Genomic DNA, 19,777 nt, shown 5'->3' with positions numbered 1-19,777 from the left:
TTTCAATAATTGATTAAATTAATTTATTTGATTTAATTAATAAATGATTACTTTTTTAAAATATTAACTATGACTACTAAAAGACTAGAAAAGGAAGTGTACCTTTAGTTAAGTAAAAAACCACTAAGTTATTTTTTTAAGAATTTGACAATTTCATTGTAAGTAGGTATAGATTTTAATTAGAAATATGAAGTTGAATCCATACAAAATAAAAAAAACACCAATAATTTAAAAAATAAATTTATTATCATGTTAAATTATCACAAATCTCTATCCTAACTCTACGATCACAGCATCCCACATACATCTCAGCACTTCTTAAGTTCATCTCCAATACAATCTATACGTGTAAAATACAGCAAAGTCAACAGTTGATTGACTGGTTAGTGGTATTGAGTTGAACGATGTATTATGTCTCTAGCGATTTTCTAGCGCGTTCGCCAGTGCCTGCTGTATCACTAGCTGTTGGGCACTAATAAGTTTTTTCAATTCTTTTACTTCTTGTGTCAACTGGCGTACGTTTTCTGAGGTCTCGTCTAACCTCCCTTGTATACTTCCCAGTCCAGATGTATAGCCATACTCCCGGTAGCCAGAATCATTGTTGTTTTCATACTTTTTAAAGCACGAATACGCCCCTGTAGTGGATCCGTTAGAGGATATGGTGTGCCCGTATTGCTTTCTCATTTTGGCAATGTCGTAGGCTGCCATCATTATGTCTCGTGGAAGACGTTTTTCGCTGGGGTTCAATGGTTTAACGCTCAGTACCACACGGTATGCCTGAGGTGACACCAGAGCTGATGAGTGCAATATTTTTAACAAACATTTTGGTAAATAGCCGTTAAATAAAGCCAATTCCATGTAAGAAATAAGTTTCGTTTGACGAACCAGCTTGGACAAACCTGCCGTTTTCCTCAAGCCTTGAATATCGTGAACTGCTATACCGACGAGCAGATTCATGAGGACGACTGTTACAAACATTAGAAATAAAACGTAGGTTATTTGTGCCGAGAATTCCAAAAGAACGGGCGGGTCATTGCCATCCGGTTCGTTTAGCAGTAAATCTAGATTGAGTTCCCCTATCATCATTGTCAACACTGTAATAAAGCCCATGAACGGATTCGCAAAGGACGATGAGTCAGGAAATATGACACAAAAACTTATGGTGAACCCAATTAGTATGCATGAATAAGCCATTAAGAGTTTAGCGAACTCTTTCTGCACTTTCTGATACATCGCCACGTATGTGCCGAAAACGGGCAATTGACCGATCATCATCATTAAATTAGTCCACCCCGCGAGCACCGCGAACGCGCCCACGTGATTCTGCCATGTGTACGTTATGTTCGTGTAGATGTAGGATATCAGGAACACGCTCACTATGACGAACCATTCTATAATATTTTCCGATTGCATTAAATATTGTTTGACAGTAGAGTACCCTGCGATACCGTAAACTTTCCTAAATATCTCAAATATAGTAATTCCAGCCAGAACCCACCACTGCATTTCTATTACAAATGGATTTTTCCTCAATAAGTCACCAAGAATAGATTGCTTCTGACACAATTCCTGTTCCTGTATCGTTTCCTCCATGTCTTTACTGCCATTATAGCAATTATGCGCGAGCGCGGTCAATACATACAACGTTAAGCATAATACAAAGATAAAACTCAAAAATAACCGTGCCACGTAATATTTGCGTATTTTCTCCCATTTTATATACAGGAAAGCGGAGCACAGAGGGTGGAGTAGCACTTCTTTTTGACCTTCATCCACAAAAGTGTTAAGATAACTTATTTCACGTGGGTAGCAATGCTGGAGTATACTGCGGAAGTCGAGTTCAAGTTCGACTTCCCGATTACTGGTCTGCGAGTGGTGTAACGTGATAGCACAGTCGAGCTTCCTCGTTATCATCGCAAGCGACGCGGGTGTCTTTCTGGCGATTACATTAAGAGCCGAGTTTCCTTTTTTAGATCGCGTCGTTACATCAGCTCCGTGATAAATTAATGTTTCTACGCACGCGGACAGACCGTCGAGTGCGGCTAAGTGCAGGGGTGTGAAACCGTACTCGTCTTTCTGGTTAACGTTAGCTCCCCAACTTATTAACGTTTCAATTATATCACAGGCACTGTCAGATTTTCCTATAGCAGCGTGAAGAGGTGTTCGCTTGTCGAAATCCATAGAATTTGGTTCAGCATTTCCTTTCCGAAGCAAAGACTCGACGCACTCTAAGCTCGCTGAGCGTGCCGCCAGGTGTAAGGCAGTAAATCCTCTATGATTTTTTAAGCTTGCATCTGCTCCTTTTGATATTAGCAGATCCACACACTCTACAAAACCACCGTCTGCTCCCAGATGTAATGCCGTAGATTCTCGATCGCCGACTCTCGTTCTTACGTTGGGGTCTGCACCTGGTGTTTCTAGAAGAATCGTAAGACATTGAATCATACCCAGATCGGCGGCGAGATGAATCGCGTTTGTACCGCCGGGCTCTATTTGGTTGACATCAATTCCATGAGATATGAAAAGTTTCAAACAATCAACAGAGTTGGCCCTCACGGCGCAATGCAACAGGCCACCCTCACAGTTTACGTACTTTACAGCGGCGTGAACCGACGCTCCATGAGTGATCAGCAAATTCGCCACTTGTACTGAATTTCCAAATGCTGCGCAGTGGAGCGGGACGAAGCATCTTGGCATGTAATTAGGGTCCGCCCCGCAAGACAGGAGATAATTGGCGCACTCCGTCGATCCGCTGAACGCGGCGGCGTGCAAGGGAGACAGCCCGAGCGCGTCGAAATACAGCGGGTCCGCGCCCGCCTCCACCAACGGCTGCAAAAAGTGGTCGAGTTTGAGGAACGCGGCCCAAAACAAGCAGACATTTCTCTCCGCTTCCGATGCTGTTGTGAATGTGTTAACGGTCTCAATTGTTATGACACCGGATTCTAATTCGTCGAGCAGTCGCAGGCGTCCGCCGACAGCTCGCATTTGCTCATATGCGCTCTGACGTAGCGAGTCGGCGCAGATATGCGCAGTTAGGTCGAGCGGGGGCTCCTCGAAGCTGTCGTACATGTTGGGGGCGCTCTCAGCGGGAGGTGAGGAGCCGGCCAGGACGTACTCCAGGTGCCCCATGGAGGGATAGGCCCTCTCCAGGGACTCCTCGTCGAGGGGCGCGGGTGGGGCGCGAGGGCGTCGGTCCATGCTGGCGGGGGCTTCGTCGACGTCCCCAGGGCGCGGCGCGCGGCGCGAGCGCAGCCAGCGCGCGGACAACAGGCGGCGCGTCGTGGGCATGCGGGCGGGCGGTCGGCGCAAGACTGACGCGCCCATTGTCCGCCAATTGCTGAGATGTGGATGGATCGCGCACCTTTGTTGTAAAGGGTCGTATTCACAGTGCAATATATTTATTCCTCACTTCTTTCGTAATTTACAAAAGTATTAGTAATAGAGCAGCTCCAGAACAGTAAAGGTTTAAGTAAGCAATGATAATACGCTAAAGCCTATATTTCTTTTATAAATATATATCCTTACAAATTAGTTTACTAATTATTATCTTGTTAATTACCTATAGGTTAAGGAACTAAAGGTACTCCTTTTAAGTACACCTATAATGACTGCCAATATTCTTTCTATCCTTGGTATACAGCTGTATTATAATACAGTAATCCCTCCTTGTTTTTCTGAATTAATATTAGTTTGTATAATAATTCCACAAGAGGGTACCGAGTGATACATCACATATACAATGAAAAGGTTTACAATTTTTTTTAGTTTGGCGCCAGGGCATACACAGATGGAATCTGGGACCTAGTGCCAAAATACTCCGTTCCCAATAAAATGAGATGTTAATAAAGTTATTTTTACGTTCATCGTCCATTGTAAAAGGTGCGTTACAGCTATCATCTACCATTAACAATGGTCAGCCAAACAGCTCGCAGCTTGTGCACGTATTTGCTAACATTTTTTCACCGACTCTGTTATTCACTTGATATATCTACTACAACTCATGTTGTAATACCATTTAATCAAAGTCAGCTTCACGCTTCACGCTATATCCCGCATATAGCAGGGTAGGCAGAGGGAACATAATGTTAAGACACTCGGCTTCCCACTTTATGCCGATAGTTTCTAGATTTATCGTGTTGAGTGGTCGCATTCAACATTGGGCTTTTACCTAGGTGATAAAGGGAAAAGATTAAAATAGATATTAATAAATAATAATTTATCTAATAAAAAGTGTAATAAAATACGAGATGAATTTTTTTTTTTCAGCTTCACGCTGTGTGCCGTACACATAGCAGGGTAGGCACAGGGAACCTGGGAACCCACTGTTAAGACACTCCGTTCCCTTCTCCTCCTTACGTCGATCTCTCGAGACATTGTAGGCTGAGTGGCGGAACTCAACGCCGCTCTCTGCCTCGTTGCTACAGCGAGGAATGAAAATATTTGATTTTCTCGAATAGGGATCGAACCCAGAGCCTATCGTGTTTACAGTCAAGTCTCAAGTTTGAGAACGATATAGTTTTCATTTATAAATTATGTATTTATTAATGAAAACGCGAGTTTAAGTACGATCTCAAACTTGAGAACAATAAGTAGATGGGCCTTAGATATGTTATAATAATATGGGTTAGTTATATTGAAAATATAGACAATGCTATTTATAACAAATATGTTATATATAAATATTTACAGTAACACGCCCTACAGGTGTTTATTGTAACAGCTGTTTAATAACAAACAAAACAATTGTTACACGAAACAATATTTGTTTTGTTTATTTCAGTAAAGAATACCGGCACGATGAGATTTTGGCAATTTCTTTATTAATTTGATTGCTTTGACATTCCTGCTTTCCCCTTTATTCAATTTTATACCGACATTCCGAAATATATTTTTAATGAGTTAAAGTCCTCGTATAATAATAATAACAACAACTTTAAAAATAATGACATTACTTATACTGATTCGCATTGTTTACAGGATAAAAATATAACTTTATCAATTAAATTTCATGCAGGACAACTGCTAGTCTGTTGTCCACTGCTGTTGAGGTTCTTGATGGCTTCTCTCAGCAGAAGTGGCTTCCGAACCGAGAGAAGTGGAGTCCAGTCCTTTTAATTTAATCTACATATCCTAGCGCCTATAGAGCGCCAAAGTACGGCATTGAGTTTCGCTAATCAACACACAATGTCCCCAGAATTTAGTGGAAAGTGGGAACGAAGTATCTTTACTAGGTTCCCAGGTTCCTGCTATGTTTGCGGGATGCGGGGTGAAATTTAAAAAATAGAGTGGCAAAGATGTAGGAGATTAATTCTCGGATCTTAACCTAGGTGTTTTAATCGTTAATCGTAATATCGTAATAAAAGGGGGCTTTGACTGTTAAAAGAATTGAAAGAAAAAAAAGAAACTAAATATGAATTAAGTACCTATATTATTATTAGATTTGATGACTTTCTTATAAGCTAAAATGAATAGTTAACGTCGTATCCCGCACAGAGTTGGTTACACACAGAGAAAGAAAACCTAACAACCCAGTGGTAAGTAAAAAACACTTCGCTTTCTATTGAGACACTCTCGTTCCCTTGTTAACGCCAAATTTGCTTCTCTTGTTACCAGAGCGTATAAATAAAAATATTAAATAAATGATCTCCTCAAGCGGGAATCAAAACCACAACCTGGCGCTTTTACAGCCGCACGCTTCCTGCGTCACAACTGTCCTCATGACCAATACAATGAAAAACCAACGCTGATGACCTATTAAATGTTATTTATTCACATGAAGTAAAACGGATGCAGTATACATACATAAGTAGATACATATATATTTTCAATTTCCCATAATCAAATTAGACTTTGGACGTCTGCCCGGGCCCTGGGACCGTCACGGCCTTGCACATTACCTGACCATTGTGATTGATTCAGGTTTTCATTTGGTTGGTAATAATAGTGACAAATTCATTGGCTTAATAATGAACTTCCTACGAAATGTTATGTAACTATCGAATTTCATTTCATTTTTAACTGATTATGGGTTCGATTCCTACTTAAGGAAGTGAAATATTTTATATTTTCTTTTCCTATCTCTGGTAAATAAAACTTGGCGTTGATTTCCGCTACTAACGAAAGCGGGAAACGGAGTGTCTTAGCACTAATTTCCTCTGTCTATTCTACTATAGCTGTTTTTATATCTAAAGCCATTAATATCCCCTACATTAAGGCTATAAATAAATCTCTAGTAACCTTAAACTAGCTAAGGTCAATTTCTGATCGTCCAGCTACCATCACGCCGCAGCCCGCAGTACGGAATGGGTAATGGCGACAATTGTCCACTTCCTATACTTACTTAGTGTTGGATTTACGTGTTTTATATAATAATTTGTTGTTTAAAGTGCGATATGAGGATATATGGGATGTCTAGATTATTATGGAAGGTTCTTCTGGTTTCCAATATATTAATATATATTCTTTTTTCTTAGAAGGTAATGTAATAATTATCTGACAACCAATTTTAATATATTCTCCTTGAGACGCCATAAATTAAGAACTGAACTGAACTCCTTAAGAAATAAATAAAGATATAGAAAAATAACAAAAAAAAATATTAGGGAATTATTAATAACAACTTTCAGGAATTTCAAGATGATACTAAGACACTTTCCTTCTCTACTTTCTGCCGGATTGGAGACATTACGTGTTTACTGGCGAAATCCAACGCCACGCTTTGTCTCGTTGCTCGATCGTAGAAACGAAAATATTAAATATTTCTATTCCTCGAGTGGGAATCGAAATCACAACTAAAAATAATTTTTGAGAAACAGTTTCGATAAAACATGCCAAAAGGGTGTTACCTAAGCATAAATACAAAGGCAGCAATGGCTATACCCAATGCCTCAAGAATTCGGTGGAAGATTGTAAACGGAAGTGTTTAAATGGGGAACTAAGTGTCACTATATTTTCAGGTTCCCACTGCCTAATTTGCTATCAATGCTGTGTGCAGCATACAGCGTAATGCTAAAAAAAGCAAAACAAAAACAATCGTTACAGGACTTACGTCAACAGAGTAATTAGCAATCCAGTACAGTGGAGGATTTTCTGGTTTTCTACTTAGGACAAGATGATTATCTTGTTATGAGCTGTGGGCGGCGTTTACGCTATTATAGGTAATAGGTACATACGTTCCCATTAGTTTCAGTACATAGAGGGGTGTGCAGAGGGAACCTGGAGAACCTAGTGCTCAACACTAGGTTCGTCCACACTTCGTTCTGCATTACGACAAATCTCTTCCCCACTTTCCACCGAATTTTTGAGGTATTATGTGTTCAGTAGCGAAACTGAAGCTGAAACTCATCGGCGCATTAATTTTCATTTGTTTTAGAAATTAAATATGATATTTTTACTATTATAGTTGTTTTTAGTTTGTTTTGTACTCAATTTTCTTATTTAGTAAATCAAAAAGAAATATTAATTACATCGTTTTTATAAGGCCATTAGACACGAAAAAAAAACTGCTTTTTTAAAGTCGCATTTGGATGCTAATTAATAAGTCACGCCAAGAAGGAAGATAAAAGAAATAAAACCTTGTTCCACTTTCATTTCCTATTCATTAGGGACATTCCTCGCTGTGATTATGTAAATAATATTATATATTCTTCGCTGAGAAACTTTTCGACGAATTCAGAACTGTACGACGCGATTTGCCTCGTTACAAGAGAAAAAAATATTAATATTTAATTTCCTAGGATAGGATCGAACCTACAGCCTGTCCCTTTTATAGTACGCCATGCCCTCTCAGATATATTTTAAGATGCTTATTTATGCTTTTCATTTTTTATAAGAAAATTACGATAGTCTCCAAACAGTGTTATTATCGATTATTATTTAATTTTAACTAAATATAATATCTATTAGCCTACCAGGATGTTTTGCAAAAAATTACACAAGTGCTTAATTTGTCAATAATATATGAAAATAAGACATTATAAAATAATATAATTTATCTTAACCCAAGCTATGGATATGCAAGGGAGATCTTTCAGTGTTGGCAAGTTGGTTCTTCCATTTTTTGTTCCTGTAGGTACTGAAAATATCATGACGCCATCACTAAATTTTCACACATGAAAACACCAAACAAAATTTCCGTTGAGTTGCGGGCTAATATTAGATTAAATAGCGCGATAGATTTCTGCGAGAGACTCAGATGAGACATCTTTTTTATCCAGGCAGATCCACAGTGCTCAAACTGAACTGTTTGTAACTAAATTGGTGTATTGATTATCGGCTACCCAACGACCAACCCAACGGGTTATACTGTTATTAGAAAAATTATGAATCATAAAATTGTTTAAACATTTAAAAAGAACAAAATTGATATAAAAACATACTTAAAATATTAATTTATATATTAATGCTAGCAAAACTTACAGGTACTACATACAAAAAATTATATGACAGAAGCAAAAACAAAACGCTGCAAAAATGACAGCTACTGTGACTTTTCTAATATGACAACACCAAACAATTTCACTGAGTTGCGCGCTAATATCAAATTAGTGCCGCGATCGATTGCTCGAGGAGGCGAGAAAATCTAGCTTCAGGTCTTATCTCTTTCGCCCAGGCAGACCGAGAGCGATCTGTACCTAAATTGTCGTATTGATTACGGGTTCCCCAACATTCCGCGTGTGTCATACCAATGCAGGGCAGTTTTAAGATTCAGCTGATAAACATGGGGACTCGGGCGGCGGCCTGTAAGTGAACATAGCTTGACCGCTCTTCGATATTAACGTAAAACGCCGCATGCATGTCCATTAACGCGTTTCTTTTTCAGAGGTGGCTCGATCAGCGGCCTCGCTCTTAGTGAAAGCTTTTTGTGTGTCCCTAATGCAGTCCACGCAGGCGTTCGATAACATGCAGCTTGTTTTGGAACCGCTGAACCAGAAAGGTGAGCTCGAGAACGGGCCGATGTTTGACTGTCGCACAGTTACACCTGTACCACGCTATGCTTCTCTCAACCTGACTATAGATGTCTTCTGACCCTTTCTGTGTCTTAGTATTGCCATCTACTCATCCCGACGACCTATGTCTCTATAGCGTAGGTGCTGACTGTCGCTCCTTCTGATTACCTACCTGTAGATTACTATATTAATATTATTTTATTTATATAATAATATTAAATAAATATTGAAGTTTAGATGGTTACACAATAGTTAACAAATTAGAGAATATTAGGATCCAGATGGCAATTCTAGCTTGTTTTGGGTGTACCCCTTTGGCATTTGGCTCCGTGCTGCACGTACATCCCGAGGTATGTCAGTGTTGACCTTTGCTCTTTGATGTTTGGTGTTGACCTTTGATTGACCCCCATTGATGTTGTATGGTTGAACAAATTGTTGATTTTCATAAATATTATGATTGTTGTTGCCGAGTGGTTTTATTTTAGAATGGAATATATTTGTAGAGTGTTCAAAATATGCCATTGTACTATTTTATTTAAGCCCCTATTGTTCAGGCTGTTTGTTACAAGATCATTAAGCTTTTTCAGCTAATATATGCTATGCATTGCAGTAGGGGCAAAACTTAAAACATACTTATATAACTACTAACTCAATTTTATAAAATATGTTAAAATTCATATTGTATAATTTATTATCAAATATAAATATGTTCAATTATAAATTTTATAAAAGAAATGATATTAGTAAATTAGTTATCAATGTATATTTCAAAAGATATATTTTAAATGTACTTTTTATAAATATGTAAGTTATGAGTAGAGAAAGAAACCAACTTTATTTATAAACAATTATCTTAAAATGTTAGAGACACAGTTCAATATTAATTTCAATAATTTTATGCTAATATAAACAAAAAAAATCACTTGAATTTTTAAATAATTTGCACTAAAATGCTATTTGCACAAGTTTATGTAACTAATATTATATACTATATAATTATAAATTCAAACAATTTTCTATAAATTAAATAAAAAAAGTAACAATATATTGTTAATTTTATTTATTTCCTACTTTACCTTAATAATTTATCTATAACAGCACCCAAATTCCATGAATTATTAAATTATATTTCCAAAAATTTACAAAATTAGTTAAAAATATATTTCAATAATACATAGGTATCTATAAACTCTGCTGCATTTCTTTTCTGCTGTATTCTTACCTATGTGGCCTCTGCATTGGGACATTATAGACATTTTCTTTATTTTTTAGTTATAACAATATATGCTTCTAGGAAGCATTCATATAATATTTTAATTGAATGTAAATGGATGTTGTAGGTTCAATTCCCACTTGGGAAATGAGAAATTTTCATTTTCCCATTCTTGTAACTAGATATAATTGGGTTGAATTCTACCTTTTAATTTTGATTGGGGATACAGGGCAAAGCTAATAAAATATTAATTAAATTTTGTAGCATGTTAACTTTTCTCTCATTTTAGTTGCTTTTTCATGTATATTTTAGATGTTTCTGTGCAAATGAATAATCTTAATTTTTGTAACATTTAGAAATGATAGGCAGGGGAACCTGAGGACCTAGTGTTGAGACACTTAGTTCCTATTAAGACGCTCAGTTCTCCACTTTCCCCTGCATTCAGGAGGCATTGCGTATTGTAAGGCGGAGCTAAACGCCGCACTTTAATCGTTACTAGATCGAACCAACAACCATCGCATTTACAATCGTACACTTGTGCCTCTGCGCCTCTCTTGAATTGTCTCAATGAAGTAAACTAAATGTAACAGAATAAGTAGTTTAATATTAGGTGAATTAAATGGTAGTAAGTATGCATACAAATAATATATGAAATTAATTTAATGTCTGTAGTATATAGTTTATGTTAGATAGTTTAGATTTAATAATATAGAAAGAATTACTATAAAGTATTATAGTGATTCTTATTTATTATTAAGCAAAATCAAAATAATGTTACCATTTAGGAAATATTTGTTTGTTATTCATTTTATTGTATTATTCAATTTAAAATGTATGAAGCAGAATATAAAATAACCAAGTTCAAATCCTTAAATTTATTTTTTACTAATATACAATGGATTTAATATAATATTTTATTATTCAAAAAATCATAATTTAAAGTTATACAGCAATGTTCGCAGAGGTTGCAACGCAGTGTTTCCGAATCCTCAAATTGACCCCACAACCAGCCGCGTTTACAGTCACACACTTGTGCCCCTGCGCCACTACGGGCCTCTAAAGTAATATTTAATTATTTATATTAGGTAGTAGTATTAACAAAGTAAATTACAGTCACGGCGAAAATCCGGAGCCTCTATGACTGCCAACTGCGGCTCATGCACAATATACAGCCGCTACCGTCAGGGACCGATATTGCCAATACTGTTAAATACTTTTCACAAACTTTACTGAGTAAGTATAAAATATTATTATTGTTTTATGTTCTGTGAATGATTGTAGTGATTTTATATAAAACATGTTTCTTTTTATATTATTTATATTTATGCCATTTAAACCGAATGTGGCAAAGCCTAATTCCAGAAGATGAAACATAACTACTTAAATAATAAAAAAAATCCTTTTAGATAAACCTGGAAATTCTCAGTAGATCTCTCAACTAAAGTTAAGGCTCGTTATAAATAAACGGCTCTCAATTCTGGGATCGATCTTGAGATGCCATTTTCTTTCATAGATTATAATGTACGAGTATGATTAAAACGGTTAATCGATCAACTCTGAGACCCCCTGTCTTAGGTTATCATCGAGCTATCCCAAAATGTCAAATCCATGAGTGTTAAATTACAGCAAATAAAAACATTTGATGAAATGAATTATTTTTTAGATATGAAATTCGATTAAGTGATTATAATCATAATAACCAATTGATTTAAACTAACTTATTGTTTTAACAAAAAAATATTAATAGGAAACAATAATAATAATAAAACTTCCAGGTGTCCTAAAAGATGTGCCAAGATCTCCATTAGAAATGATCCGCGATGCTGACAATGACGCTGAACGTATGAGCTTGTATCCAAATTTAGATTACAAAGGGTTGTTTAACGCTATATCACAACTTGTAGATTCGGCGCCACACTTACAATATGGGATACAAGGTGAGAGACGAAATTTATGAGATATTTTGGAATTTTTTACTTATAAACAGAATTAATCCTTCGAGCCGTAATTTTTTTTCTGCTATTTATAAAATTTATAAAACTATACAGCAAATTTGATGTTTAAAATATATAGAGATATTTTCTGGGGGGGCATGGACGTTAGCTTCGCACAGAAATGTTCGTGTAAATGTAGTTTTTTTCGAGGAAAATTTTTTGTTTGTAAAATTTCTGATGTGAATAATTAAATATTATTAATTTTATATATTTGTAACAGCGTTCGGGCAAGCAGTACTACAATGCTTGGGTTGTCTCTTACCATTTCTGGAGTACGACATGATCGATAACTTGCCGTACTTAGTTGCATACTGTGTGGCGGTATTTCCTGCTAATTTACATCAAGAGATATTACATCTACTCTGCTATTATATATTGCCGTTTACTATCAGTAAGTAGTTATTATTAGTTTTGATGTTTATGCAGTAATCCACCTTTCCCGAAAACAATTAATATTGAATGTATAGTGCGGATATTATCACGTTAAATACGATGGGTAGTGGGTAGTAAAATACATATAAAAATAAATAAATATCAAAATAACGAGATAAAGAACGGCAATTGAGTTCCACCACCCAACACGCAACGCAACGAAAGTGTCTGGGAAAAGAGTGTTTTAACAACAGGTCCCGAGGTTTCTTCTGCCTACCCTGGTATGTGCGAGATACAGCGTGAAGCTGAGTGAAAAAATAATATGTGCTGCCTTTCAAAATTTGTCACAGTAGATTCCTTGTTTGCTTTAACATAATAATTTTTAGCTCGTCGATACTCTGGACTGGAGGAAGAGAGTGAGGCGTCTCAATCTGTGGCTGCTATTATCATGATGGTTTTTCAACATTCTAATAATCCAGGTAAATATAAGATCAATTAAAGTAGTGAGCTTATTTTTTTTTGGTTTTTAGTTTATAATTAATGGTAATCCCCCTGAGTGGGAAGTGAACTCACAGCCGTCGCGTTTACAGTAGCACTCAATGAACTCCATTTGTTCCATAATTTACTTAGCATTTTAGACGCATAAAGTATTAAGCGGCCAGCTGAACACGGTTTAGATATTAACATTAATTTCCTATGAGGATTCAACCTCACAATCTTCTTCTACGGTCACCATGCTTTGAATATCTCGTTTCTTTCCCCAGCTCACCACTGCCAGCTCCTAGAATGCCTAATGTCGATGAAACAGTGGGTCGTAAAGGATGTGCTCTGCGTAATAGCGTACGGGACGTGCGGCGCGCGGGTTTCCGCCGCCAAGCTGCTGTTCTACTACTGGCCCCCCTTCGACGCCCAGCTCTTTGATAGGAAGGGGCTTTTGTGTAAATTTTCCAGTAAGTGATTTTTGAGGTTCGGTTTTTCATTTTTTCAACAGATAAAAGAAACCTGTAGTTAACACTTTTTTTGTGCTACAGGCCGCCTAACGACTAGTTCTTTGATATTGTGTGGTGTTGGATGTGTGATTTTTTTCAATGTTATTTATTTTTTATTATTTAATGATGTCTTTTTAAATATATAAGTACTTAATTTGCTTATTTTTTTTCAGTTCTGTTTAGTTTTTCACTTTTATTTTTTTAATCAGTCGAAAAATAAGAGATAAGAAAAATAAAAGGACCAGTGGTCAGACCACATCTCTCATCGCTCAAGATGAAACTTGATTCTTGTCGAGTTGGTAACGATATTTTTTTATTTACTTTCTTAATTCGTTAGGTAATACTATTTAAGAGTTATGTATGTTATTTAAGTTGTATGTTTATTATTTAAGTTGAGGCATGTTGAGGCCAGTCATGGCGTAGGGGCACAAGACTGTCACTGTAAAAGTGACAGGTTGTGGGTTCGATTCCCACTTGAAAAAACGAAACATTTAATATTTTCATTTCTTCGCTATGGTGTCAAGGCAAAGTTGAGTTCGGCCACCCAAAACGCAATGTCTATAGAATTCGGCGAAAAGTGGGGAGCGGAGTGCTAATACTAGACCCTCTACCTACCCTGCTACATGCAGGATACGTGATTGTGAAAAGAATTGAGTCATGTTTATTTTGGAATTTTTACTAGTTCCAAAAATGTTCTTGTCCATAATGTCCAAATTAGTATTTTTATATAATTAAACCGATATATTTTGAAAATTATCAATTGCGGCACTGCGTCTGATTGTAAACACTACGGTACTAGATTTAATGACCTGCTCGCTCTTGTAACAAGGCAAAGCGCTGGGTTAAGTTCCACCACTCAAATAGCAATCTCTCGAAAAATGGGTGGGACGAAATGTGTTAACATATGTGCAATACAGTGCAAAGTTAAACAGGAACCAAACGAATCAAATAAATCTTCTTAACCAAAATCCGAATTATGTTTTTCAATAAAAAAAAACTTTAAACTTTAAACTTTTTTCACACCCAGATGATCTAGTCCCGTTCTACTGCCAACGCGATATGTGCCCCAACGCAGGCGCGGCGGAGGCAGCCAAAGTCTGCTACGACCACTGCATCAGTGTCACCTTCGCTTCTGATTCACCACCGCCTTTGTATTTGTGTATAGAATGTGCTAATGAGATACATAGGTGAGATAATACTTTTTAATTTTTCTTTCTTCTTATATTGATTATGGAGCAGAATCAAAAATATTCCACTATGAAAGAAGGAATCAATATTTTAGTAATGTTAGTTTAGACTGTTTAATTTCAGGGAACACCCAAATCAGCGTTTTTTCGACATCTTGCACCCGCAGCAGCAAGTGTCTATGGTTTGTGAGAACAAGGTATGTACCTATTATAGTTATCCTTAAACATTTTTTAATTTACATATATATTTGGATAACACAAATAAATTTTATTTTTTTAAAAAGTACTTTTTACCAATAACATTCTAAATTGAAGTTTTATTAAAACTTTTCAGAATTGCCGTTCTACAGATAAAGCAGCTTACTCAATTTGCTTTTCCAACGAATGTGCTAGTTATAATGGCAACCATCCGATTAGGTAATTATTAAATACGTTTATTGAAGTACGATGTCTTTATTAAAAAACCGCTTTTTTCTAGCATTTTAAAATTAAGCGTAACTTAAAACATTTTTTTTTTAAACAAATCAAAGAATACTATAATATTTTATACTGCTCACTATTGATTCTTAATTCCCCGTTAATGTTTGTTGGGCAGGTACTGCCAGCAGTGCCATGGCAACCGCCACAACGTGCGGCGCGGCGGTGACCACGTGGTGCACACGCGCCTGCCGCTTGCCTGGCACATGGACAGTGACATGCAGACCAACCTCGTTGAGGCCATCATCAGGTCTGTTGAGTGTAGTAAGGGTGACGAGTCGTGCCCGCAATGAAGTTAGATTTTCCTTTCAATAATCAAAAGTACAAAACACAAAAACAGAGAAAACATGAAAAAAAGACGAGTACTACTCATTCGTCTTTTTTTTTCAATTCATATTTTTTTAATGTGCCCAAATTATACAAAAATATTCGTATGTATGTATTACTTAGAAATCTCATATTTACCAACTTTATGTTCGATTCGTTATTCTGTCGTGCACACATTCTTAAATTGTCTAAAAACTTCGGCACCAATAATGAAGATTAGAAGCTGCAACACGTATTCATATATATAATTATCATATATTTTGTTCCCATTTCTTAAATGAATCCTTACCCTCTTTAATATTTGACAGCCTACTAAAAGAAGCTAAACCAATAAACATGGAGGATCCTGATAGTTCAGCGGAACAGATGAAGTCGCCTCTAAGCGTCAACTTACCTGATCCCATCTCCGTTGAAGATAGGCAATTGCTTGGACGGTGAGTTTGAGGAATATATATTATGTAGGTGGATACTATGTATCTACATTCCACTTCCTGTAAAGTGAGTGCTAAATGTTAATGGAGTTACTATTTATTCATGAGTTTTAAAAAGTGAACTCATATCTTGTATGGACCAAATTGATATGTGCCTACGTAACACTATGTTTATTTACGATTTTATTTATTTCACTTATTGAAAGTAGAAGTGGCTTTTGTGATGCAACGGCTCAGCACCTTATTATAAACGCGACGATTGTGGGTTCGATTCCCATTTAGAGGATATAATTATTTTCGTTCCTCGCTCTTGTAAGAAAGAAGTTCCGCCAATGTTCTGAAAATTGGGCGGTGCGTGGGGTTGAAATGTTTCTAACATTTGGTTCCTTCTATTTATCGAGCCATAGGCGGGGCACAGCGTGAAAAAAAAGAAAAGTAGTATAAAGATTTTACTTTCTTTAGATATGGTGTGTGGTTAATGGTGGGTCTGTGCACACCGAACCCCGATACTCCGGATGAAGTGCTGGGAAGACTTTTGTCAGTGCTGTTCCACTGGTTCCATGTTACGTCTTTTTCTTATACCGGTAAGTATTTTTTAGTATTAGTAGTATATCGAACTTGTACCTGTACCTGTTTATTGATATCAATATATATATTTTGTAATATTATATGTCTTATTTATCTCTTTACTTACATATATTTTGTTTATTGTCTCTATGAATGTCTAATATACTTTAGTATACAAATAAAGTACAATACCTTCATTGAGACCAGTCGTGGCGCAGGGGTACAAAGTGTTCCTGTAAATGGGTGTGGTTGTGGGTTCTATCCCCAACCGAGGCAATAAATTATTATTTATTAATATTTTCACTTCTTCGCTCTGACACCAAGGCGAAAACCCCGGTGTTGAGTTCCGCCACTCAACACGCAATGCCTTGAAAAATTAGGCGGAAAGTGGGGAACGAAGTATACTCGATTGCCTACTCTTCTTTGTGCGGTATACAGCGTGAAGCTGATTTTTATTTTAAAATATACATTTTTATTTCATAGGTGCACTAGCTGATACAGCAGAGTCACTCAAGTCAGGTGCAGCATGTACCTACGTGCGTTCCCTAATAGAGTCGTCTCGTCGTGTCGTACTCGCTTGTTTGTTACCACACCCGCCTCCTCATACACGCCATGCTGGACACTGGGACACCTTGGCTAGTAAAGCTCATCACCTAAGAGATGGTCTTAATAGGTGAGTGTGTAAGGAAAAAATATCTCAGCATTTCATGGTTCATTGAGGCGTATCACTGTTAAGCAGATGTTAATGGGTTCGAATCTCTGATGCGTTTGAATGAAGTATTTAATATTTTGATTTTATTACTCACAAGGTACTCAATATGCTTCCTTTTCCTTCCCTCTGCTTACTACGCTATATGTAAACTCAATTAAAATTCAATCATATAAACTTGTTTTAGATTATACTGCCTTATCCCATACGGTATCATCACCCAGTCCATCTGGGATACAATCATGCCCGCTTGGATGGAGGCCATCTGCGGGGATGTTCCGGAAAAGGTATACAAATTAAATAATTTGAGATAAATACAAAAAATACATTGTACTAAATATTAGCTTAAAGTTGTAGATGCATGTTGCGAATTACTATGTTGAAAAAGAAAATTATTATCTTATTATAATAACTATTAAAGTGATTCAAATATTAATATGTAAATTGATTTGTCTTAACCTTGTGAGTTGCTATAAACATTGACGCAAACGGAAGTTGGGCTTGGACAACGTGGATTGTACTTATATACTTTAGTATTTCGTTCTTTTATGTCTACAGGAACTAATAGAACTTAAAGTGCCATTAGCTAAGATCCTGGAACCAGACGGTAGCATGGTGGGCGTGGATGAGAGGAATCTCTACAACTTCGCCACCCTACGCGTTACGGAGAAACCGAAACCACAAACCGTTATGCCTGTGTTGGAGTGGTTTCAGGTTTGTTTTGTTTTGTATTTATGCAATACCACGCTTGGGTCACGTTTGGGTCGCCAGGACCCATGTCATGAGAAGGGATGAATGGAACGCTTAAAGAACTGCCTTGATTGGTCCGGACACAAAAAAGTATAAAGGAAGACTACAGAGCACGTGGTGGACAACAATCGCTAAAGATGTGGCACAGGCAAAATTAGTTGTGGGGATAATCCAAGATCATCTGACTTGGTGCCGAAATACGACAAGGGGCCAATCCTAAATAAGGGGACGAGGCACGGAAGAAGAAGAAGATATTATTAGATAGTCTGTGCGTTCTGTTTTGATGTTTAGTTTAATTTTGTAAAATTTTTTCATCTAAAGTGCCATTAGCTAAGATCCTGAAACCAGACGGTAGCATGGTGATTACATTGTTATTATTAGAAACCAGGCTTATATTAAACATTCTTAACAGAACGAAGAATTGATACTTTGAATTGAGATGTACGATGAATCGAGTCGACAAACATCGCCTTTAAGTTCAAACGCTTTCTTATGCGCCACGACAGCCTTTTAATGTTAACTTACATTAACATTGTTTAGATGAAATTATAACTATAGTTAGAGTGAATTTAGTGAGAATTGTGAATTGTAAAAAGAAGCAGAAACTTCTTAACATGCAATATTTTTATTATTCTTAATTTAAATTCATTTTGATTTCAAAAAACAAATGTTTTCCAGACCATATCTCTATTGGAAGTCAAAATCCCGCTTTCCACATTATTTGAGCTGTTCAGTTTCTGTGTTATCAATATGCCTGAAAATTTAGTAAAAGCACCTACAGGTGAGTTATATGTGTGTGTATTTATGTAGTGTAAAATATATAAACCAAGTCTGTATATTTATTATATAAATTAGCTTAATAATCATACATGGTGCGGCTCGATCTGTCATTTTCAACCGACTAATGAGATACCAGTGTTAAGTGAATTTATAAATTATGATAATACAACATTACAATGTTCACAATAATTTTCAAACATAGTTAAATATCTACATATATATGCTAAGTGCTCTACATCATCCTTTATTATTGATGATAATTACATCATTTATGATTGTGTACTAAAAAATATCTTTAAAGCTATAAATTTAACAATTTCAGTGGAAAATAAAACTAATAAAGAAACAGACAAAACCGAAACTCCATCAAACAACGAGAAGGAGAAAGAGAGCGATAAAGACGAAGATGACCAGATGAAACCACAGAACCTCACTTGCTGTATACTTATGCTCGATATACTGTTGAAGCAGGTAAATAATATGGAATAACATGTGGAGACTGTATATGGAATGGTGGTAGATTCGATCGAGTCGTGGGTACTTTTCAGGCCACTGTCTACAATGCTGTGTATATATATATATATATATATATATATATATATATATATATATATATATATATATATATATATACATATGTGTGTGTGTGTGTGTGCTTTGACCTATATAGATATTCATGCTATCATGAAATAAATGGTCTTGACATACTTACAGGCAGATAATCAGACAACAAAGTGATCCGTTTTTTTTTTCTAAGTTCTAAGTTTTCCTATAGAAATTCAGAATTTGGCTAATTTTAATTTATAATTTAATTGTTGGTGTTTTAAATTATTAGATGGAGCTGCAACAACATCGTCTAAATGTACAAAATGTGAGCAGTGAAGTAACAAGGCTCCTTCGGCTTATGTTAAAGTCAAATCAATTGAACACTATTGAACATGGTGAGTGTTACATATTATTGGTTTAGATTATAAATCTGCTCCTCCGGTATTACACGAGGTCGTAGGTGGCGGAGATCACTTACAATCAGGTG

At 36.3% G+C, this 19,777-nt stretch overlaps 2 protein-coding genes across 7 annotated transcripts in view; one reads left to right on the top strand and one right to left on the bottom strand.

Moving 5' to 3' along the window:
- Positions 1-224: 224 nt before the first annotated feature.
- On the bottom strand, positions 225-3,336 carry wtrw (ankyrin repeat domain 61 water witch). The gene has a single exon (XM_085190357.1). It carries the CDS (start codon positions 3,322-3,324, stop codon positions 418-420), a length of 2,907 nt encoding a protein of 968 aa, XP_085046483.1. The 5' UTR covers positions 3,325-3,336; the 3' UTR covers positions 225-417.
- A 5,169-nt stretch (positions 3,337-8,505) lies between these two features.
- unc79 (UNC-79 domain-containing protein) overlaps positions 8,506-19,777 on the top strand; it is a 36,874-nt gene continuing 25,602 nt past the window's right edge. For 3 of the 6 annotated variants that reach the window (XM_085189806.1, XM_085189805.1, XM_085189802.1), the window contains exons 1-19: positions 8,506-8,741; positions 8,822-8,935; positions 11,275-11,394; positions 11,937-12,098; positions 12,376-12,546; positions 12,914-13,006; positions 13,292-13,477; positions 14,544-14,703; positions 14,828-14,900; positions 15,038-15,120; positions 15,299-15,430; positions 15,816-15,941; positions 16,401-16,522; positions 16,989-17,178; positions 17,402-17,501; positions 17,773-17,928; positions 18,643-18,745; positions 19,067-19,215; positions 19,580-19,685. In XM_085189806.1, coding sequence (XP_085045932.1) covers positions 8,875-8,935; positions 11,275-11,394; positions 11,937-12,098; positions 12,376-12,546; positions 12,914-13,006; positions 13,292-13,477; positions 14,544-14,703; positions 14,828-14,900; positions 15,038-15,120; positions 15,299-15,430; positions 15,816-15,941; positions 16,401-16,522; positions 16,989-17,178; positions 17,402-17,501; positions 17,773-17,928; positions 18,643-18,745; positions 19,067-19,215; positions 19,580-19,685 — 2,293 coding nt within the window. In that variant the 5' untranslated portion in view covers positions 8,506-8,741; positions 8,822-8,874. Of the gene's footprint in view, positions 8,936-11,274; positions 11,395-11,936; positions 12,099-12,375; positions 12,547-12,913; positions 13,007-13,291; positions 13,478-13,682; positions 13,816-14,543; positions 14,704-14,827; positions 14,901-15,037; positions 15,121-15,298; positions 15,431-15,815; positions 15,942-16,400; positions 16,523-16,988; positions 17,179-17,401; positions 17,502-17,772; positions 17,929-18,642; positions 18,746-19,066; positions 19,216-19,579; positions 19,686-19,777 lie in introns of those variants that run through there. The other 3 variants (XM_085189804.1, XM_085189803.1, XM_085189807.1) reach the window with 3 other exon arrangements.

The sequence above is a fragment of the Heliconius melpomene genome, chromosome 9 (genome assembly GCF_056956725.1).
Source record: "Heliconius melpomene rosina isolate 202511_hmr_F chromosome 9, ASM5695672v1, whole genome shotgun sequence".
NCBI lineage: Eukaryota > Metazoa > Arthropoda > Insecta > Lepidoptera > Nymphalidae > Heliconius > Heliconius melpomene.
This window is presented reverse-complemented; position numbering and strand designations above follow the sequence as displayed.